Source organism: Camelus ferus, chromosome 7 (assembly GCF_009834535.1).
Source record: "Camelus ferus isolate YT-003-E chromosome 7, BCGSAC_Cfer_1.0, whole genome shotgun sequence".
NCBI classification, from domain to species: domain Eukaryota; kingdom Metazoa; phylum Chordata; class Mammalia; order Artiodactyla; family Camelidae; genus Camelus; species Camelus ferus.
The window spans coordinates 31,188,253-31,212,573 of record NC_045702.1 but is presented as its reverse complement, the minus strand read 5'-3'; the positions used below and the strand labels follow the sequence as shown (position 1 = coordinate 31,212,573).

The 24,321-nt window shown below is 36.9% G+C and overlaps 1 protein-coding gene across 7 annotated transcripts in view; it reads left to right on the top strand.

Moving 5' to 3' along the window:
• Positions 1-24,321, top strand: part of MDFIC (MyoD family inhibitor domain containing) — a 95,323-nt gene that overhangs the window by 47,139 nt on the left and 23,863 nt on the right. For 4 of the 7 annotated variants that reach the window (XM_032483651.1, XM_032483650.1, XM_032483653.1 and 1 more), the window contains one exon: positions 10,616-10,888. In XM_032483651.1, the coding sequence (XP_032339542.1) occupies positions 10,616-10,888 (273 nt within the window). Of the gene's footprint in view, positions 1-10,615; positions 10,889-16,226; positions 16,335-22,096; positions 22,185-24,321 lie in introns of those variants that run through there. The other 3 variants (XR_004321370.1, XM_032483652.1, XM_032483654.1) reach the window with 3 other exon arrangements.

Genomic DNA, 24,321 nt, shown 5'->3' with positions numbered 1-24,321 from the left:
TCATGCTATTGACTCATTACTCCCATATTTATTATTCTTATTGAAAATCACTAGATCTAATTCTATTGGTTTCCTTCCTGATTGAAAACATTTGAACCTAGAAAGCACAGTATTTCTTAAGACATTTGTAACTATTCATCATGGATATTAAAATTACAATCATGCTGCATTGTGTGAGCAATGATTTAAAAAAAAATTCTTTACACATATGGTAAGCGGGTGACCAGTGCTATCCAGGTTTGGAGATGCTGAATGTTCATATAACTGGTATTTGAAATTTTGATATCAAGAATACATTTTTTTGCTCACAGAGAGTGAGTTTAAAATGGGGCCTTTTGTAGAAGAACCCATCCTGTTTAGTATGATATAACAGACGCTGAATGTTCACGTATCAAACAAAATGCCAGCTTTCAGTAGAAAAGAGGTGTCAGAAAGTTTCTTTGTACCTTTAACGCATGTGATTATGTAGTACAAAATGCAGAGTTTGTAAAATTTCTTGAATATACAGGCAAAAAAATGAATAATTCAAAACAACTCATAAGTTCTACAGTCTATTGTCCCTTTATAACGCAGGCAGCAGATAGCAGCGCACTCCCAATAGAGCTGAATTTGCACAAGGCACACCTCTGGAAATGCCAGATGGTCTATGGTCTACTTTTGAGAGCTGTCACATATGTAAAGATTTGAAAAAAGAAAGACAGCTGAATGAGAACAGTGGATCATTAAAGGGAGAGCGAGGGTCCCTAGGCATCACTTGTGTTTTAAGAAGCATTGTGTCGTTCCCATATTAGTGTGCTTTTTTTTTTTTTAAAGCCATACACAACTTGTACACAGTAAGGAAAAGAAATCTGTTTAAAGCCAAGTAATTATGGTTTAATCAGTCAGATGTTTTTGTTCTTTATTCGAGAATAGAATCATGTTTCTGACTGCATTTTAGTCATGCTTTTACCGTAAGATTTAAGTCATGCCTATGAAAAATTATCCACGAAGTTAAAATAAATGTCTGTTAAGATAACTCACATATCTAGGGTTCATCTAGTTGTGATTTGACTTATATACTGCCTGCATCTGACAAAATCATAATGTTTAGGAACCGGAGTGAAGAGATAATACTTAGCTACCTGACCATAATACAAACTACACTAAAAATAATTAGGTGACAGTGAAACAAAAATGAATGTACTATCATTTATCTGCCAACAGAAATAGATATCATTTTGAAGATTGAAAAGTAGATAAATCATTAAGGATATGTTTGAATATGACTCCAGCAGCCATTCCCAGTAATTTGCAAATAGCCAATTCTGATAGTAGGAAAAGGTCAGATCTGTCAGTTTTAGAATTTGGTGGCAAGACCTGATTGTCTTTTACCACCTTTATTTTTATGGAGAATGTTTGTTACATAGTGATTTTAAATTTATCTTGGATTATGGAATATGACAGGGCATTTTTGATTGATAAGCAGTCTCCCCAGCATTGGTCAATAACATTTCAACTTCAGCAAGCTCTCAGATTGCTTGAATTATTCTTTTCAGAGAAGTGGCCCAAAACATTTCATTTATTTGGTGAGATTACGGGAAAGAGCTCTGAAAAGAACACCAAATTAGGTTTAACTGTCTTCTTTGGCATCCCATTAAATACATATGCATAACTGGCTTTATGTTCAATAGCAGTCATTAGGATGTCATTCTAGTTGTACAAGAAGTTACAGGAGCAGCAAATTAATCTCTAGATCAAATGATTGCACACCCATAGGAAATGGATCTCCTTTTGCAGAAGCCTTGGTTGTCGATTTTAGTTTTAAGAAGGGCATATATAGCTGCTACACAGAGCAGTAACCTTTGTTTTTTTCTTTTCACCGGAAGTCAGGAGAGAAACAATATTTTGTTACATTTTACAACTGTTACTTTGTTATCCCCAAGTATTGAATTTTCAGATAATTATTCTCCTTTATCACTAAAGAACTAAAAAACTCTAAGAGGAGTTCATATATTAGTTTTATAAATTGGGTATTAATGTTAATAGACTTGGTATTAAAGGATGCTTTTGTTAAGTTAAAAAAATTTGTTTTCTTAAAATACGTACATTCGTGAGTAAAATATTCTGGTATGTTGAGATCAAGAGACACAGGCTATGTGAACAGGAACAGAAGTGAACAATGTGTGCTAAAGACTTACTCACATGCAAGCTGTCGTCTGTGTCAAAAATATACACCAGGTCTTATGTAGTCCCCAGATTACAGACAATTAGTCCAGTTTAGACATTATCAGTGCCATGTGTAACTGTTACAGCTTTGCATGCAACACTTTTTCTAAGTTGAAGAGTTCTTAGTATTCAGAGTATTCAGATTTAATTTACAGATTTAATTTACATTTCTTAACTGTTCATCATCATAAACAAAAAAAAACCCCACTAAAACAGCAGTTTTAGATTTTGAAATTCTAGGAAATTATAAAATAGTAAAATCCAATAATGAATGGGTTTTGTTGTTGCTGTTGTTTTTGCTGAAATGCTGTGATAGATAACTCTGCTTAGGAGCTACACAAGCAAGATAAATGTTGATTTTAAGAACCTCATTACTTAACCAATTTAAAGAGATAACATTTTGCAGGGAGATCAGGTCTCCTGGCTGCAAAAACCAGAATCTACTGTGGCTAATTTAAATAGAAAATAGATTTATAAGGAGCACATAGATTCTTCCAAGAGTTAAGTAACACAGATGAGGATCCTGCCCTTCCATTCACTAGGGCTTCCCTAATGAAAACCTCACTACTACTGCACCCTTGGCCCACTGATCCACTAGGGAATGGACACTGCACACTCCACCCCATTCTATTGCTAAAGCAACAAACACCTTCTTCACCTTCAGTGCTAAGAGGCTCCATCTCCCAGGTGTGGCTGCCGTCTTGCACTGATCACTTCTGCATGTAAGTCATACTCCTGCTTGGTAGAACTTGGGTCACATATATGCCCTCTACCTGAAGAGGAACCTAGGAATGAGATAGAGGAAATTCTCAATATCTTTGAGGGTAGTATAGTCTGAAGTCAGGGAGCCTGATTCCTCCAGCTCTGTTCTTTCTCAAGATTATTTTGGCTATTCAGGACCTTTTGTGTTTCTATACGAATTTAAAAATTTTTGTTCCAGTTCTGTGAAGAGAATGTCATTGGTCATTTGATAGGGATTGCATTGAATCTGTATATTGCCTTGGGTAGTATGGCCATTTTAACAATATTGATTCTTCCAGTCCAAGAACACAGTATATCTTTCCATCTGCTGTGTCATCTTCAGTTTCTTTCATCAGTGTCTTGTAGTTTTCAGACTGAAGTACAGGTCCTTTGCCTCCTTGGGTAGGTTTATTCCAAAGTATTTCATTCTTTTTGATGCGATGGTAAATGGGACTGTTTCCTTAATTTCGATTTCTCATATTTTGTTGTTAGAGTATAGAAATGCAACAGATTTCTGTATATTAATTTTGCATCCTGCAATTTTACTGAACTCATTGATGAGCTCTAATAGTTTTCTGGTAGCATCTTTAGGATTTTCTATGTGTAGTATCATGTCATCTGCAAACAGTGACAGTTTTACTTCTTTCCAATTTGAATTCCTTTTATTTCTTACCTGATTACAGTGGCTAGGACTTCCAAAACTATGTTGAATAAAAATGGTGAGAGTGGTCATCCTTGGCTTGTTCCAGGTTTTAGAGGAAATGCTTTCAGCTTTTCACCACTGAGTATGATGTTAGCTGTTAGTTTGTCATATGTGGCCTTTATTGGTTGAAGTATATTCCTGCTATGCCCACCTTCTGGAGAGTTTTTATCATAAATGGATGTTGAATTTTATCAAAAAAATTTTCTGCATCTATTGAGATGATCATATGGTTTTTATTCTTCAGTTTGTTAATGTGGCATATCACATTGGTTGATTTGCAGATACTGAAAAATCCTTGCATCACTGGGATAAATCCCACTTTATCATGGTGCATGGTCCTTTTAATGTATTGCTGGAGTTGATTTGCTAGTATTTTGTTGACAATTTTTATATCTGTATTCATAAGTGATATTGGCCAGTAATTTTCTCAATTTGTTTTTTTATTGAAGTATAGTCAATTGCAATGTGTCAATTTCTGGTGTACAGCACGATGTCCCAGTCATTCATATACATACACATATTTCAATTTTTTGTGTGTGTGATATCTTTGTCTGGTTTTGGTACCAGTGTGATGGTGGCCTCATAGAATGAGTGTGGAAGTGTTCCTTACTCTGTAATTTTTTGGAATAGTTTCAGAAGGATAGGTGTTAACTCCCCTTTGGTAGAATTTGCTTGTGAAGCCATCTGGTCCTGGACTTTTGTTTGTTTGGAGTTTTAAAATTACTGATTCAATTTCAGTACTGGTGATTGGTTTATTCATATTTTCTATTTCTTCCTGGCTCAGTCTTGGCAAACTGTACCTTTCTAAGAAATTGTCCATTTCTTCTAGGTTGTCCATTTTGTTGGTGTATATTTGCTCATAGTAGCCTCTTAAGATCCTTTGTGTTTCTGTGGTGTTGGTTGTAACTTGTCCTTTTTCATTTCTGATTTTATTAATTTGGACCCTCCCTCCTTTTTTCTGGATGAACCTGGCTAAAGGTTTATCAATTTTGTTTCTTTTCAAAGAACCAGCTTTTAGTTTCATTGATTGTTTTTTTGTCCCTATTTCATTTATTTCTGCTCTGATATTTATGATTCTTCCCTTTCACTAATTTTGGGTGCTATTTGTTCTTCTTTCTCTGATTCCTTTAGGTGTAAGGTTAGGTTGTTTATTTGAGATTGTTCTTGTGTCCTGAGGTAAGCTTGTATCTTCATAAACTTCCCCCTTAGCACTGCTTTTGCTGTGTCTCATAGTTTTTAGATCATCATGTTTTCATTTTCATTTGTCTCAAGGTATTTTTTAAATTTCCTCTTTGATTTCTTCACTGATCCATTGGTTCTTTAGGAGCACATTGTTTAGCCTCCACATATATGTGTTTTTTGCAGTTGTTTTCTTGTAGTTGATTTCCAGTCTCATAGCATTGTGGTCAAGAAAGATGTTTGATGTGATTTCAGTTTTCTTAAATTTACCAAGGTTTGCTTTGTGGTCCAGCATGTGATCTATCCTGGAGAATGTTCCGTGTGCACTTGAAAAGAGCATGTATTCTGCTTCTTTCAGATGGAAAGCTCTATAGATATCAGTTAGGTCCATTTGGCCTAATGTGTCATTTAAGGCCTCTGTTTCCTTATTAATTTTCTTTCTGTCTAGATGATCTGCCCACTGATGTAAGTGGGGTGTTAAAGTCCCTCTCTATTACTGTGTTATTGTCAATTTCTCCTTTTATGTCTGTTAACATTTGCCTTACATATATATATTGAGGTGCTTCTGTGTTGGATGCATATATATTTATAATTGTTACATCTTCTTGGATTGATCCCTTGATTGTTACGTATTGTTCTTTATTGTCTCTTGTAACAGTCTTTATTTTAAAGTCTATTTTGTCTAACATAAATATTGCTACTCTAGCTTTCTTTAGATTTCTATTTGCATGGAAAACTTTTTTTCCATTCCCCCACTTTGAGTCTGTATGTGTCTCTAGATCTGAAGTGGATCTCTTGTAGACAGCACATACATGGGTATTGTTTTTTTTTTTTTTAAATCCATTTAGCCAGTCTATGTCTTTTGGTTGAAACATTTAATATGTTTACATTGGTTGCTATTGATATGTATATCCTTATTGCCATTTTGTTAGTTATTTTGGGTTTGTTTTTGTTGGTCCCTCCTTTCTTGTTTTGTTCTCTTGTGATTTGATGATTATGTTTAGTGTTACATTTGTATTCTTTTTTCTCTTTTGTGTGTATATCAAAGATTTTTGGTTTGTGATTACCATGAGGTTTTGGTATAGCAGTCTCTTTCTCTCTCTCCCTCCCTCTCTCTCTTTCTCTCTCCACTATATATATAGTGGTTTTCAGTTGCTGATCTCATAATTTCAAATGCATTTTAAAATATCCTGCATTTATACTGTCTTCCCCTCATGATTACTGGTTTTGATACCATATTTTACACATAATTGTTTTGTGTATCCCTTAACTGCATTTTGTGGATACAGGTGATTTTACTGTTTTTGTCTTTTAACCTCCCTACTAGTTTCTGTGTGGATGATTTCCTACCTTAACTCTATGCTTGCCTTTACCGGTGAGCTTTTTCCATTTTGTAATTTTCTTACTTCTACTTGTGGCCTTTTCTTCTGCCTAGAGAAGTTCCTTTAGCATATATTGTAAAGCTAGTTTCGTGGTGCTGAAATCTTTTAGCTTTTGCTTGCTTGTAAAGCTTTTTATTTCTCCATCAAATCTGAATGAGAGTCCTGCTCGGTAGTGTATTCTTGGTTGTAGGTTTTCCCCTTTCATCACTTTGAATATATTGTGCCACTCCCTTCTGGCTGCAGTTTCTGCTGAAAAATCAGCTGATAGCCTTCTGGAAGTTCCCTTGTACATTATTTGTTGCCTTTAACATTTTGTCTTTGTCTTTAATTTTTGTCAGTTTGATTATTATGTGTCTTGGTGTGCTCCTCTTTGGGTTAATCTTGTATGGGACACTCTGCACTTCCTGGACTTGGGTGACTGTTCCCTTTCCCAGGTTAGGGAAGTTTTCGGCTATTATCTTTTCAAATAAATTCTCAGGCCCTTTTTCTCTTCTTCTGGGACCCCTATAATGTGACTGTTAGTGCACTTGATGTTGTCCCAGAGGTCTCTTAACCTGTCCTTGTTTCTTTTCATTCTTTTTACTTTTCTGCAGCAGTGATTTACACTACTCTGTCTTCCAGCTCACTGATCTGTTCTTCTGACTCATTTATTCTACTATTGGTTCCTTCTAGTGTATTTTTTATTTAGTTATATATTCTTCAACTTTGTTTGGTTGTTCTTTATATTTTCTAACTCTCTTAAAAACTTCTAACTTCTTGCTCTGTGCATCCATTCTTCTCTCGAGTTCTTAAATCATCTTATGATCATTACTCTGAACTCTTTCTCAGGTAGATTGCCTATCTCCATATCACTTAGTTCTTCTTTTGGGATTCTGTCTGGAACATATTCCTCTGCTGCTTCCTTTTGTCTAAATTTCTATTTGTATTTTTATGTATGTGGTAGGTTAGTTATGTTTCTCCATCTTGGAGAAGTGGCTCTCTCTAGGGATGTCCTGTGTGTCCCAGCAGTACGCTCCTCTCTCATCTCCCAAGGTGCCAGGGTAGAGTATGGCCTGTGTTTGCAGATGTGGTTCCAAAGGCTGCAGGATTATAGTTTTATTGCTTCTGGTGTCTGCCCATTTGTGAGGCTTGTCTAGAGGCTTGTGTAGGCTTCCTGGTGGAAGGGGCTAGTGCCTGCCCACTGGTGGATAGAGCTGAGTCCTGCCCCTCTGGTGAGCAGGGCCTTATCTAGGGATATGTCATAATCAAAACAGTATGGGACTGGCACAACAACAGACATATAGATCAAAGGAACAGTATAGAAAGCCCAGAAATAAAGCCACACACTTATGGTCAATTAATCTTCAATAAAGGCAACAAGAATATACAATGGAGAAAAGATAGTCTCTTCAGTAAGTAGTGCTGGGAAGAACTGGACAGCTACATGCGAAAGAATGAAATTAGAACATTCTCTAACACCATATACAAAAATAAACTCAAAGTATATTAAAGACCTAAATGTAAGACTGGATACTCTAAAAGCCCTAGAGGAGAACAGGCAGAACACTCTTTGACATAAATCACCCCAATATATTTTCAGATCCATTTCCTAGAGTAATGGAAATAAAAAAAAATAAATAAATGAGACCTCATTAAACTTAAAAGCTTTTGCACAGCAAAGGAAACCATAAACAAATGAAAAGATAACCTATGGAATGGGAGAAAATATCTGCGAACAGTGCAACCAATAAGGGATTAATTTCTGAAATATACAAATAGCTAATACAGCTTAATGTAAAAAACAAAAACCAATTAAAATGAGTGAAATATCTAAAAAGATATTTTTCCAAAGAAGACATACAAAGAAGATGACCAAAAGGTATATCAAAAGATGCTAAACATTGCTACTTATTAGAAAAATGCAAATCAAAACTACAATGAGGTATCACCTCACACCAGTCAGAATGATCATCATCAAAAAATCTACAGATGAGTGCTGGAGAAGGTGTGGAGAAAAAGGAACCCTCCTACACTGTTGGTGGGATTGTAAATTGGTGCAGACACTGTGGAGAACAATATGGAGGTTCCTTAAAAAAAGAAAAACAGAGTTACTGTTTGATCCAGTAATCCCACTCCTAGGCATAATATACAGAGAAATCTCTAATTGGAAAAGATAAATGCACCCCAATGTTCATAGCCAAGACATGGAAGCAGCCTAAATGTCCAACAGATGATTGGGTAAAGAAGCATTTATATATATATAAGCATTTATATATAATACACACACACACACATATACATATATATATATACATACACACACATATATAAAAGCATTTATATATATATATAAATTTATTCAGGCATAAAAAATAAAATAATGCCTTTTGCAGTAACATAGATGGACCTAGAGAATATCACACTAAGTGAAGTAAGTCAGACAGATAATGGTAAGTATTGTATAAATAAATAAAACTTATCTGTGGGATCTAAAAAATAATACAAATGAATATATATACAAAACAGAAATAGACTCATAGACACAGAAACTTATGGCTACCAAATGGGAAAGGGAGATAGGTGGAGGGATAATTTAGGAAGATGGGAATAACAGATACACACTACTACATATAAAATAGATAAACAACAAGGACCTACTGTATAGCACAGGGAACTACATTCAGTATCTTGTAATAGCCTATAATGGAAAGGAATATGAAAAAATATACATAAGATGACTGAATCACTTTGCTGTACACCTGAAGCTAACACAACATTGTAAATCAGCTATACTTCAATTAAAAAAAAACCTATGAGTGTATTCAGAAATGCTGGGCAGCACAGATGATCACTTGTCAGTCTGCTTGTTTTGTGATTCATTGTTCAGAGAAACAAATTAGTTTGTCCTTTTTACTGTCATCCTATGAAAATATTCTTTTATATTTTTCTTTTAAGCTTTTCACAGGTGTTTAATACACCTGAAATTTACTTGTACGAGAGGTACATGCACTGACATGTGCACACACGTGCATTTTTGGAACTCTGTGCTCTTCCACTCGTTCATGTGTCTGTGCCTGGACCAACACCATACTCTCTTGGTGACTGTAGTTTTAAAATAAGACTTTATATCTGTTAAGTAAAATCCCACAACTGTCTTTTTCTTTCTTAAAATGGGCTTAGTGATTCATGATTACTCTTCTTTATACATTTTTGGATCTATACATTTTTGGATCAGCTTGTCAAGTTCCATAAATAAGCCTTTTGGAGATTTTATGGAAATTATATAAAATAAATAAATTGGGGAGATTTAACATATTACTGGAATTAACATATTTATACTCTCTCCATTTACTAGAGGGTATTTCTAGGGTTTCCTTTTATGTCTTTCAGTAATGTTTTGTAATTTTTCCCATGAAATCTTGGCCCATTTTTGCCTAGCTTAATTCCTAGATACTTAGAGAGTTTTTTGTTTGTTGGCTTTTTTGGTTGTTGTTATTGTGGAGAGTGAATTATATTGTTGGCTTATAGAACTTTGTTGATTTTGATATGGTTCATCCTGTATAAATCTTATGAAATTCTTAGTTATTCAGAATGTATATAGTCCCTTAGATTTCTGCTGGAACATTCAAATTCTGCACCCATCTCAAAAATTTTGTTTCTTCTTTTGCAGGATTCAGACTGGTTTTTCCTTTTTGGTGTTTACTACTTTTGTCAGTATAATACTGCATGAGAGGGTGAAGGGGGCATCCTTTTCTTGGTCCTGACCAAACAAGAGTACTTCTCCAGTGTTGACATTTAATTTTGGTAGATGTGTTTTATCAGATTAAGGAAGTTCTCTTCTATTCCTGACTTTTCATAAATGGTTTATTTTAAAATTAAAGAATAAATACAGAACAGGTTTTCTTCTCCAGAATTTAAAGCAGAATTAAAACAAACAAAACAAAACAAAAAAAACTCTGTCTCTCTCTCTCTCTGTTGTCCAGCTTTGATACCTGGAATTCATTGTTTCTTTCCTTTTATCTCCAGAGGTAACAGAGTAGTTAACTCTGTTATGAGGGATACTGAGATAACACTGCTGTGTCTGTAGCACCCAAAAGAGGACCTGGGACTTAGGAAACAACAGTTGCTATTGAATGAGTTTTGAATTACTTTTTTCTGATTTCCAACTTAAATTCTTAAACCCCACTCTTTTCCTCTTTTTTGTATCCCATTCCTTGTGTATCACCGTGATGGCCCCTTCACATTTTCCCTTTTCATAACGAAGCTTTCTCTAAGTTCATGTTTATTAGTGTTTTCCTTTTTTTTCCCTCTTCATTTTTAGTATCATGGGTAAAATCTAAGAAAGTCTGTTTCTAAGTGTATGATGATTTTTTAATTTTCATTTTTTAAACTTTTCCACTTTTTTTTTTCCCTCTCTTTAACATAGCACAACCTCAGCGCTTGCCTCAGCTTCAAACCACAGCACAGGAAAGCGAGGAGGAAACAGGCAAGATAAAGAACGGCCACCCGAGTCTGAGCAATGGAAATGGAATCCACCACGGGGCCAAACTGGTATCTGCAGAGAACCGAAGACTTTCAGCGCCTGTGTCCCAAAAAATGCATAGAAAAATCCAGTCCAGCTTGTCTGTAAACAGTGACGTCAGTAAGAAGACTAAAGTAAATGCTGTCTTCTCCCAAAAGACAGGCTCTTCACCTGAAGGTAAGTCTGAGATATATGCGTATTTTACTTGACCAGATGTAAAATCATATTCACTAATAATTATTTGATCAAGCAAACATAAATGAAGAATCTTGCTTAGCCTTCAAACAGGAATTTTGGTAAAACGCAGCTTCCCCCAAGGAAGGCACAGGCTAGGCACGGAAGCATTGGCAACTGACATCCTGCTTTCAGATTGTCTTCTAGAGTGAATAATCATGACTTTCAGTATAACTGCTATCTTTCTTTAATACCACATTTAAAAATGTGAATACAACATTTTGGTGGCATGTGTGAATGTAAGTATTTTTTTCTGTTGCTGATTCAGTATGTTCTTCTGTGGTTCAGAGTACCCACTTGTATTTTTGTCTTGCAAATTAGTTCTTAAATATGCAGAACTAAAGCAAAGACTTGGTAATCTTCATGTCTTTCCAGGGAGTGGGCTAGGTGATTTCTGTTGCTTGACTGACCAGCATCTTCCAGCTCCCAGTGATGCCATGGATCGCCCCCTCCCCTAGCCCCTCCTCGTTCCAAGCTCATGGTGGTCTGGCCTTTAGCGCCTCTCCTAGAGGCACTTGACCTCTGTTCTCTGACCTCTCAGGAACTAGTGGTTACCTCCTTAGTTAAGTACTATAAACTTGGAAAAGGTTTTCTTTATTGTAACACAACCCCTTCTAATGACATTGGGTTTATAACCTACAGACTACTTTTATAAAAATGGCTTGCTGTGTTCCATTAAAAAAAAAAAAAGAATAGCTTTCCCTCATGTTAAGGTCCCAAATTTCTCTCAGTGTATGCAGGGTCCTCTATTCCTCCTTTTCTCCTCCTTTTAGCAGGACTTGGGCATCAACTACTCAAAACTGTTTTATATATTTTCTGGTTCAGATATTGTGTGTGTGTGTGTGTGTGTGTACATATATACACACAAATATAAAATACTTTTCTTACTCCCTTACCTTTCTATTTTAATTACCATGAAATCTTAAATAAGGGGAATTCTGGGGATGCTTCTGTGAAGTTGGCCGTGCTTATTCCTAGAGATAAATTGAGTTGTAAATAGGAAATTGTATTGAGAGTTACCAGTAATGAGTGGGAGAAAGGATATTACATTTTGGCTACAGGTGTCTCAAACTCAACTGAGGTAGATGGTTAGGTTGATCAAATGATATGATAATAAATGGTCTGCATAGTTCCAGGTCAGTGACACTACTTTCCAAACTAATTAGATGGAAAGGGACATGATTGACACTTGAAAATGAGTTTGACATGTAAGCTGCATGGTCATCTCTGAAGTATAGGTAGGCTGTTAACTAAACTGGCTCTCCAAGGAGTTGGGAAGGCAATGCAATTTTCTTTAGAGGATCTTTGCTTCTAGGTGATTGGGTGAAATAATTGAATGCAATTGAAATCTACTTGTTTTATACATTTGACTTTTCTTATTATGTCACTAACTTCTAATTTTCTGTTTGATATTTACAAATTTTAAAGAATCATAACATCTGCATATCAATCCAACTTGAAATAGCTTATGGAATTTTTTATAAAATTTTTAATTCAACATATTTTAAATACCATGTCTGAATTTATTTCTAATGGTAGGTTCCTTTTATTGTGGTTGCTTGAATCTGGATGAAAATTCCATTGTCCTAGGTCATATTTTCTCAAAGTTAGACGTCTTGATGCTTTTTGCTACTGTTTAAGGTTGTGCCCTCAAACGTTGTTTCTTCTGACTATTGGTTTTGAAGTTAAGTTTATTCTCTGGCAATGTGCTGTCATTAAACAAACAAACAAAAAAGCACAGAGCTGGTAGTTGGTAGATGCAAAGGAAAAGGATCTCAGCTCTGCTACCAGCCAGCTGGGAGACTAGGGTTTCTCTGGGGCTGCTCTTTTCTAGGAAATGCTCTGGATTAGAAATCTTTAAGATTCGGTTTGGTTCCAAGATTCTGTGGGGTCTCTTGCTCTACAGACTCTGTGAGTCTTGGGTGAGGAAAGACGGAACACCTGCTGAGTAGAACAGGGACAATGGCAGAAATGGTTTTGACAGACAGGTATCATCTGGATTCCAGGAGGCCTGCGTGTCCAAACAGGCTTGATTTGTGATGCTATTAAAAATGGATAGAAATTATTTTTTATAAAACAGTAACAATGGGGAGATTTAATTAGCAGACTTTTTGCAGTTTTATGGAGTTTTTTGTTACACATTTTTCTGAAATCTTCATTGTTTAGGCCTGTTTTTATATAGCAGCAGTGGCAAATGAGGAGCAAAATAACATTCGCTAAAAACCTCGACAACAGCCATCCATGCCCAGTTTGGTAACGTGTGTTTGTTTTCTAGATAAATGGTGCTTGTGGTTATGATTTTTGTATTATTGCACATAATACTGACAACTAGAAGGGCATTTTTCTGCTTCAGATGATAGAATTAAACATGTGACTATTTAATAGTATTCCATTAAAGGCACTACAGGCTGTTTTGCTGACCAGTTTTGGAAAACACAGCTGAGATGTGTGTCCGGTGCTTATACAGAGGTAGGAGTGGACCCAGTCATAGAATTGAGTCAGCAGGTTAGTGACATTTTTTCATGTCTTTAACTGTGGGTTATTTAGAGCCTGAGTACCAATGGCCATGTGTTCGATCAGATTCTCTTAAGCTCTGTTGATTCGGAGAGTTAGTTATGTAGATTCAGTCTGTGGACCCGGTACCGTTCTACCTGCTTCACTCACATGAACTCATTTAACCCTCCCAACAGCACTGCGATTGTATAACCTATATGTAATTAGATAATTATAAACGAGAACACTGAGGCCCAGAGAGGGTAAGGGAACCCACCAAAGTCAGTTGGTCCATGAGGGATCTCCTTAGTTAGTGTACGTTTGCCTTCTTTAAGCTCTTCCCACCGAAAATTTAAAAAATTTCTCATACCTGTATTCTGTGTTCATTTCCCTTCCCTACTGGGCCATAGATTCCTGAAGAGGCTACACTGGGGCTGAATCTTTTTTTTTAATTTACAGTAGTGCCCAGCACAATAGCTTCACAGAGTTTCCCATGAGTTAATAAGTGATTACAATGTTTTATTTCAAACTACTTCCTTGAAACTAGCACTGGCAAATAAAATGTTTGTTCATATTCATTAAAAAAAGTTCTTTAAAAAATTCCTTTTATGCAACAGAGGATAAGATAACCATGTTGGAAAATATTGTACATTTTATTTAAAGATTAATCAATTAATAAATTTCTACTTATTTTGTATAATTAGATATTTTTATATATACTTCAATTTTCTGATTGTATCACCCAGGTGGAGAGTTTTAGGATTCTTGACCTTTGAAATTATTATGATACTAAACTATACTATAATTTTCAAATTGCCAAGGGTTTTCAGTAGACTCTAAGACACACTTCTTATCCTAGGAATAGTAAATCCTAACAGATCTTAGGTGTTCCAGTTGTAGTTATGCTTTTGTAAAAATTGTTTCAAAAAAGACATTTTTGGAAGAGATTTTATACATTTTAGGAATATCTGATAGTTGACATTCCATATGGATATATGTATTTAGTACTTACAGGGACGTAAATATCCAGTCCCAGCAGCTCATTGAACATAACTGCTGAAAAAGAGTCAGGAGCGCTGCACACAGGGCAGTATCTAGGAACAGTCTCGTTTTTAATCACAGATGCAGTAAAGCCTAGATTACAGAGTTTAGAACCAGTCGGCTTGGGGCACCGATACAGCCAGTATTTGAATCCATGATGTGTCCTTGGGTAGGTTACTTTACCTCTTTGTACCTCAATGTCTTAATCTGTAAATTTGGGTAGAATTAGTTACCTGTATCACAGGATTATTGTGAGAAGGAGATGAGTTGATGTTGCATTCAGTTGGGTTAGAACAGAGCCTGGCTAAGGTGAAGTATTTGGTAAGGATTAGCGACTGTTACTACCATCATTGTGAAGGACACACGGGGCAGGGAGGGTCAGGAATATTAGCCTTCTGGATGGAGACCTGAAGGAATTGAAGGAGGCATTCAAGGCTGAAGGAGGCTTATGAAATAGTGTGTTTTGTTCAGAGAACCATAAAGAGTTTGCTGTTGCTGCAAAGTCAGGTTAGGAGAGGTGAGCCTGGAAAGGGCCAATCCAGAGGCAGTCTAACTGTGGGGCCCTGTGCTTCTGAAGATACACAGCCAGATACTTTGGACTTCTCTGAATATAAAATGATACTTCTGTTTTGCCTGTTACTGTCTTCCTGTGCTAAGATGTGGTCTCAGAGAAGGCAAAGATCCTGTTTTAGTCATCTTTTAACTTGAAGCACACAGTCTAGTGCCTGGCTTGTCATGGTGTTTAGTCTATGTTGAAGCAGGTAAGACATGGATTGGAGAACATCGACACTTACTCTGTAACATTCCATAGAGCCTGTGGTTGAAACCTCAGGAATCGTTGAAATCTGTAAGGGAGATAATGTGGGAAGATAAAAGAAACTCAGCAGAGGCAGGCTTGGAACTTCAAACTCCTGCCTTCCAACCACATCAAGTTTTGTCATTATTCCATACGGTTTTTCAGTCAACTACACATTCTCAAATCTTAAAATGAGAAAAAAAATTAGAAAGATAAAACTGGAATTGAATGGTTCATTCGTAGTTTTAGGAGTACTGTAAAATCTTATTCATTCCCCTCTCCCCCCATAAAATCTCCTCTTATAGAAGTACTAGTATTTTCGTGGAAAGGGGTAATAATAGGACTTCATGATGTGACTGTGGTATTATAATCTGAGCTTCCAGAAGCAAATTTGCTGTGACTTTGGCAAGACAGATTGTTGCATTCCTCAACATTCTTAATTTGCTTGGATGACGAGTTTTGTTTTGTTTTCTCAGGCACCATGCCTTCTGTTCCATGTCAGAATAATTGTGTGGGAGAAAGGTTTAGAATTCTGCTTTCTGATGCAATATTTGCCAGTCCATTGGAAAACAGGATTTTAATAAATTTCATTGCTCAGCCAACAAGCTAAATGGAACAACAATAATACAAAGAGAGGGGTGTGTGGAGCACCGGCGGGGCAACAAAGTTGACCACGTCAAAGTATAAATCATTGCTTTTTATTTACTTGAAAGAGTGAATCAGCTGTCCTTGAAAAATTATAAATACTTTAGGTAGATAATTGTTATAAGTGATTAAGTATTACTTTCGGGCCAAAAGTAAATATTTAAATGCACTTCCTTTCAACTTTAGGAAAATAGGTTCGCTTTCTAATTTATGATCTTTAGTGCATTATTCTCATACTCATCCATTTGATGAAAAGCAAAGATTTTACAAGTTTCTGAAATAGATATAATTTGATGTTTCAAACAGACATCTCAAAACATGCCTCAACTCTCAGAGCACTTCTTTTATAATTGCTGAAGCTGTGGAGGTCCTGTTGAAGAAGAAAGAGACACAGCCACCCGCTGGGTATGGATTCCACCTTTGGTGTTTTGCTTCTGCAGACCAGCTTAGACCACTGCTCTAAAGAATGTAAATGAGCTTAGCATTCACTCAGGAGATGGGTGGGGAGGAAATAAAACAATGGAGACACAGATAGGTTGGCCAGGAAGCTTTCGGGTGCGGGGTGGGGGTGGCAAGTGTAGAGACTATTTAGAAACCCAGCTTTAGGATAATAGGCTAACTGGAAAGAAGGATTGAATAAATCTAATGACCCTATTAATATATCCAGGGTTTCATTAGGTACAGCAGCCAGGCTTCTCTCTAGGATTAAAGTGTGTTCTCAACCCCAAGAGTTGTGCCACCCTTGGATCGCAAAGGGCCTGAAGGTTTTCTTTAGGGTTTCAGGATTGAGTGTGGGGTCCTGGCTCCTGACTAAAGCTGAATAGAAGTGGGGCAGCAGCCGGATATGCAACCTGAGCAGGACTGCCGTTGTCTAGTTCACTTAGCTGGGAAAATGAAGAATAGCTGGAGTTTGAGGCTGAGCATGAGTTGAGGTTTAGACCTGTTCAGTTTCAAATGATTATACACAATCCAAGAACATTTGGAAACATACAAATGGCGCTTGAGGGAAGGAGTTAGAAACAAGCATACTACTACTTATATTTGTTCTCTTGGAGTGGATCTTTGAAACTGTATCTGGGTGAGTTTTCTTAAGTAGAGATTTAAGAGCAAAGGTCAGATGGCTGAGAACTGAGTGACTCAGGAATCACTGGAGGCCAGCCAGTTTGGTGGGATGGGAGTGTGGTTTCAGCTTGAGCACTTGGGAGACAATCCCGTGGAAAGTTCAGACTTTTCTCCAGAGGTGATGTCAGATAGAATAAGTCAGAGTGAGGCCATGGCACTGATAAGATAAGAGAGGGAAGAGGTCAGAAAGCAAATAGAAGAGGAAGATGATATGGCTAAGAGGAACCAGTAAGAAAAGTGAGAGAAGAAACAAACAGGAGAGGGTGGTGTCATGGAGACAAGGGAATAAATAGCTTCTAAGTCAAAGAAGTGGACTGCACCTGCTATGGATGAGTACTTAAATAATTTTGTTGAATTTAACAATGTGGATGTCATTGGGGACCTAAAAGTTAGAGCCATTTTTGTCAAGAAGCCAGAATGATGTGGGTTGTGGATGTGATGAAACAGACTGATGACAATAGTTCTAGAAAGGCCAAAGTCCAGGGTTGAAGTGTGGGTCCAAGGAGGTTGTTTTGCTTTTGGTTATTTTAAGTTGTGTATGTTCATATTTGGATAGAGAGGGTCCAGGAAAGAAACTTGGAAGATTTAAGAAGGTAATGATGATACTTTTCTTGACAAGCCAGGCTATAGAGGCTAGATCTAGAGTTCAATACACTGAATAATGCAAATGCACATCTATTACCAAAGTAGGAGAATTGAGCAACCAGAGAAGCATTTACTGAATTGTTAACCTAGGTGACTCCACTCTGTATGGGTTGTGTAGTTGATTAATCTTGGAAGTTTTTTGAGTAACTTCTACAGAATGACTTGGTGTGAGGAAATGTAACCTTTAAAATGATTAAAAAGCCTATCTCAAGTCCTCACTGCCACCTCATTCCAGGGGCATTCATTGCCTTTGAATGGAAGATAATGACAGGGCAGACATTTATGATTCTGAGTTCCAAATTCCTGACTTGCATTTTGGATCACAAGTTGATGAAAGCCGACAGCTTCTTACATTTTAGATTGATAAGACCCTTAATTGAATTTAGACTATACTATGCATAAAAGCTATGACTAAGAAATAGACTAATAAAGGAAATAGAATATAAACCAGCAGAGTTAGAAGAAAAGTGTAGGAAATATGAGTAAGGAAACTACTACTGAACCTAGCAGCTTAATTTTAAAACATATTTAAAGTAAATTTGTGTTTTCATGTGGCCTGCTCTTCACTGAATTACTTTCACAAGCAAAGGCTTAAAAAGGTTAAGACAATCAAAACTCTTTAATTTATTATAGGTAAACTATGACAGTCTCTTACACAATGATTCTGATCATTTTTGGTTCATGGGCTTCTTTGAGAATCCAACAACAGTTATGATTCTTTCTCTCAGGTTTTTAAGGTGCTAACAAAATCCTTTTAGCTCTTATATTGTTCCTGAAGGTAACCAAAAACATTGGATACCTTCAGATGTCTTATTCTAAAACCAAGTATCTCTAAGACTAAACAATGAAGGGAGGGCTGATGAGCCACTGTAAGGATTTTGATTTTGATCTGAGTGAGGTGGGAAGCCAGTGACTGGGATTTGAGCAGATGAGTGACATAATCTAACTTACCATTTTTAAGCATCACTTGCCTTTTGTTCTGAGAGTAGACTACATGTACACAGTGACCAAAGAAGTGGGGCCTGCTGTGTGACTCTTCAGTTGGAAAATGATAGGGTTGGATCAGGGTGGCAGTGGTGAGATGTTGAATATGGATGTATTTTGAGGGCAGACTAAGATTTATTGAAGGATGATGTATCAGTGTGAGAGAAAGATAGGACTTAACGATGACTCCAGGTTATTTGACTTGAGCAGTTCAAAGTATGGAGGTGCCATTCATGGAGATGGAAGAACAGGGCTTGGTTTCGAACATGCTGGATTTCAGGTGCCCATTATCTTCCCAAGTGGTGATGTGAAGTAAGTGGTTGGATAGAGGAGTTTGAAGGTCAGCAGAAAGGCCTGAAACCTGAGATGTTTTGTGAGCCATGAGGGTGCTAAACGTTCAGTGGATGGCATCACCTAGGATGGGGGTACTCAATCCTGGACCCTGGGCAAAGAGAGTAGAATGTGAAATAGCACTCTGGGCTTAGCTCCCAGGGGGTCAAATTCATTTGGAATGGAGTGGGGCCAAGGCATCAGCATCCTTTAGAAGATCCCCATGTGATTCTAATATGCATGCAGGGTTCAGAACTACTGCTCGGAAAGTAAACTAGATGTATTCCAAGAACTGAGCTCTGGACCTGTCTAATACTATGAGGAAAATGGAATGAAGAGTCAGGGATGGAGAAGGAACCAAAGAAGATAATTTGGAGACCAAATGAAGAATGTGTTTCACGATCAAGGGAGTGATCACTGACACTGTCCTGTGAAGGTCACTGGTAACCATCATACTTTTGGTGTTGTGATAGGGACAACAGTCTGATTAAGATTGCAAGTCTAAGCTACTATGTTCAAGGAGTGTTCTTAAAGTAAAAGGTCTGTGAGCTAAGGAGGAATGTTTTTAGAAATGGGATCTATTGGTTGAGTGTTCCTGGTAGAGGGGAAGAGATTGATGATGCAGGACAAAGATGTCTTTGAGTAGGTGAAGTGGAGGAGGTCCATTACAAGGTGCCGTATGTTGTTGTTATTGATATCTGTATCTTATCATCCCTCTCAGATTTTTAGATCATTAGAAGAATGAGTATCTTTTATAGTGCCTTCTCTAGAAGACTTACACATAGGAGACACTTTCTATTTTTTTAACTGGAAAGCTTTCAAATAACCACTAGGATTTGACATTGTAGATTGAGTGTTGAAACCCTTTCATCTAAGAAAATATTTTATCATTTGGAATGATGTAAAATACACTAAAAGTTTCCATTCCTTTTAGAAGGATTTCAAAGATTATTTCATAGTTATAATAATAGCACTAGACACTGCATAATACTACAATTCTCAAAGGAGGAAGTTTTTGGGAAGAGATACAGAATGTGCAGGATGTTTTGAATCTTCTGACAAAAATGGGCTCATGACTCATCAGTCTCCTGTAGTTTATGAAGTGTATACACAAGAAAAATAGCATTGTTCATTGAATATAATTTGTCTTTAAATATTTGAGGGGACTACCTACAGTAAAACTTTATCTTAGATGCTTGTGATAACTCAAAACATTTTCTTTATATTTTGTGTTTCACTTTAGCCTCAGTTTTACCTCTTTAAAGTGTTTTTCACCTGTTAAAAGATTAGTTCCATTTTTGAGGCTAGAAGAATGAAAAGATTTAAATAAGCTGATGAACTGAAGAAAATACTAATGTATAATCCGTACCTTAATTCATGTCCCAATGCCACATGGTCTGCCTGTTGACAATCTGGAGGAAAGAGAAAATTCAAAATTTTGAGCCCAACTGGATTATACTCACATTCCTTTGTCCTTAACTAAAAATGTTTTGATGATAGTCTATTCTTTTTATTGTTGTCTCTGGTGCTGTCATAAATTTCTTTCGTTTTCCCCAGTGTTTTATTACTGGATTCTTTCAATTCCTTCGTGTGCCCCCAACTGCTATCTCTCTACACATAAAAGCTCTATTGTTTTACTGGCTAAATAGACACTAAGATGTTTATGAATAGAGAATTATAATGTCAGAGGGAAATTAACTTTGAACATGGAATTTTTCAAAAAGAAGGTTCTGAAAGAACAAGTCTAAGACTATGTCTGCTTTGTGTACTCTCACCCTGAAGTTTATCTAATCTCATTCCAATGATGGAGAACCCAGGACGACCCGGTTACAGGTTTCTTTTCATATCAAAACATTGTTTTGTAGCTGATCTATGGGAAGGTATATTTTGAAAATGTGTGTCAGAGAAGCTTCTATCTCTGATGAACTGGCCTACAAGCCCAGAGTTTGGGGTGCCTCATTTTGGTCATTACTTCAAAGCACACCTTCTCTATCTCTGTCCATCTGTCTGTAAGTCTTTTAACACCCTCCCCTCATTTCTTTTTCATATTTTCTCTCCCTTCTCACTCATTTCACTTAGATATTTTACATGATTTCATTGAACAATTTACGGCAATTTAGAGGAACTCAAATGGCAGAGATTCATGACATTTTCAGTAATAATGTTTTAATACTCTTTTTAGATAGTTTAATTCATAGCTTGTATGTTTGTAAGCATGGGTATATAGCTTCAAAGACATAAAAATTTGGAGCTATATTTGACAATGACTTTTTCCTAGACTGAATTAGATTCTCATGGGGTTCTTAGTTTTGGGAGGAGTCCATGACTTGAGAGAAAAAAAATTCAACTTAATTTGACTAGCTTTTAAGTAAAATTTAGTATTTCTCTCAATTATAAATGAAGGCAATAAACCTAAGTGGCATTAGGAGTACCTGTGACTTTGCCACTGATTTTTTACATTATATTATAGTTGTTGTTGAACTCCTGAAATATTATTTATGCTAATCACCCCTCCAAAATTATAGTAGTTATCAGATCATCACTAGATCTTTTTAATGTATTTAAAAAAGAAGCACATTTATTAAATACCTTACCTTTAAATGTTATGATACCTGTTTCAATATAACTGATTTCCACTGAAATCTTTTATATTTCATTTTACATATTTAAAAATACTGTGTCCATGGCACATGCAAATAAATAAGAACTCTAGCCTCCTTCGTAGTGTAAATTTCTTGGCAACATACTTGTTTTGTAAACATCTTTTTAAAAATTATAAGAATTTAAAAATTATATTAAGTAGTAAATTCCTAAGTAACTGTTGTTTTCGTATTTACATTTTAACGATATTCTTTTACCAAGGCATGGAGAAAATTCACTTCATGGTTTTACCTGCCACCATTTGGGTAATGTTAATGTACTTCTCCATAAATAAGTATGGGAGAAAACAGAGGAAAAAAATCAAAGTCAACAACCTAGTGAAAAATGTGTTTCAGACTAATCTTTCGAAGGGTTTCTAATTGATACTCAGCACAGCGTGGGCTCTGGCCCTTGCTAATCGGGTGTCTCCCTACTTCTTGCACACTTGACCGAAGGAAAACTGGAAGGCGGTAGATGTCCTGGCAAGTGGATAGACGAGACAATTAGAAGAAAAAGAAATGAATAATCATAAAATAGTTCAGGGTAAGTAATCCTGTTTCCTAATTTGAAGGGAAAAAGAGTCACACAAATAAATAGTAGTTGTCTCCTAAAGATTGAGAAATCAGGAGTTTGGGGGAAATGTGAAGATAATTGAAAGAAAAGAGCAAAATGGATTAATATGCTAGTTTTCCACAGATATATTAAACCTGCCTAAATTTCTGCTCTGACTTCTCTTGGGAAATCAAACTGGAGGAACTGGACCTCTTGGGGAATAACATCCCTGTAACATAACGTAATTTAAAGTTGACACTAGAAGTTGAAGTTTATTTCTTCCCTAATAATTATGCTCAGTGAGGGATGCAGAAATTGCATTTTGGACTGACAGAAGAGTAGTTATGTTAAAAAGAACTTTTCAACATCTGTGGTAGCTCTCCAACAAAAGGTGTTCTGTGGAGTGACAGAAGTAAAACCTAAAGTAATCTTGGCCTCAGGCCATACAAATCCATTCCATCAAGTCAACAGGTATTTTTTAAGGGCCTGCCGTGGGCCCAGGCTGGTGCGCTAAATTCTACAGAGCAATCCCATTTTATTTTTTAACCTAGTGCCTTTGATTATTTTTTGCTACCTTTAAAAAATATACACCTTTAGTCAGAAATGAGTATGAACATACTAGTTCTTGAGCCCCAGGTGACCATTATGTATTTATAATGGTGTATATATATGTATGTTTATTTTGGTTTGGTGGTGGGAGGTAATTAGGTTTATTTAGTATTTGTTTATTCTTAGGGGAGGTACTAGGGATTGAACCTATGACCTCATACATGCTAAGCATGCGCTCTATCACTTGATCTATATCCTCCCTCCTATATATTTTATATTTATATACTGGTATATAAAAATACCAGTATATAGATATTATTTGGATTTGGACCTCTTGATGAGTCTCCTAACTTGCTTGGGACCTTGTCATTCTGACATACTTGCCTTTCAGAACCTCCAGTCTAGATTGTCTTTTCACCTCCTCTCTGTGCCACAGAGCTGAGCACTGCTGAAGAAACCTGTCACCACCCGTGTATGGTTTTGAGTCCCAACTTGGTTCTCACAATCCCTCATACCTTCCCTGTGTCCCTCATTCATTCTTTGCAGCGGACCCGCTTTCGGTCCCAGGACACTGCCACCAGCACGGGTGCACTCTGTAGCTCCTGTCTCAGCAGGGCTCCCAGCATTTCCTCTGGGTCTCCCTACCCGAGCCTCTCCCACAAACTCACCTAAATCTGGACCTCCTTTTACCTCCTATTTCAGAGGAAGAGACGTCTCCCTTCCCTTGTAGCAGCATCCTGTCCCTGCAGGTCCTGTCACCCACTCACTGGAAGTGCAGCCCTCTGCACATTTGTTGTAACTCTCTTCCATCTCACACTCTGTATGAGTGAGTGTGTGTTATTCCTTCCTCAATTCTGCATCCCCTTGTGTTCTTCCTCACAGTTTCTCGTTCCTTTCACTGATGTCTTGAAAGGCTATCTGCATTTGTGGTCCTTCACTTTTCAGTCACTTCTCATCTCACTGCTATTCATTTCCATCTCTATTACATCACTGACATTTCTCTGGCTAAATAGAGTATTTGACACAACCTCCTTGAAAAAGTTTTCTCTCTTACTCCAGGAAACGGAGGTGCTTTGGAAGCTTCTCCTCCCTGGTTCAGTCCTCAGTCCTTTCCTTAAGTGTTGTTCCCTTAAGTCTCCTCTCTTTTCCTTTGGGACATTCTCCCTTGGCAACTTAATTTTATTCACTCCAAGAGTTTCAGCTGCCTCTCACTCCCTAGCCCAGATCTAACCATCTCCCAAGCTCCATACCTGTGTCTTCAGCCACCTCTTAGACATCACCATTTGAATATTCTCAGACTTAAGTTTTAAAATATTTTGCAGGAAAAACAAGCAATTTTTCTTCCTTGGTAAATGGCTCCAGAACCAGAAAGTCACACTGGACTCTTCCCCTCACTGCCTCATCCAGGGTCTTATCAACTCCTGCACATCCTAGTTAATATTCCTCAGAGTCATCCTGCCTCCTCATTTCTGCAATGGAAAACTGAACGCTTTCTCCCTGGTTTTCCTGCTTCAACAATACTGAGCCAGTTTTTGCTCTAAAATGATCATATTTTCGCCTCTGTGCCTTTGTACTTCAT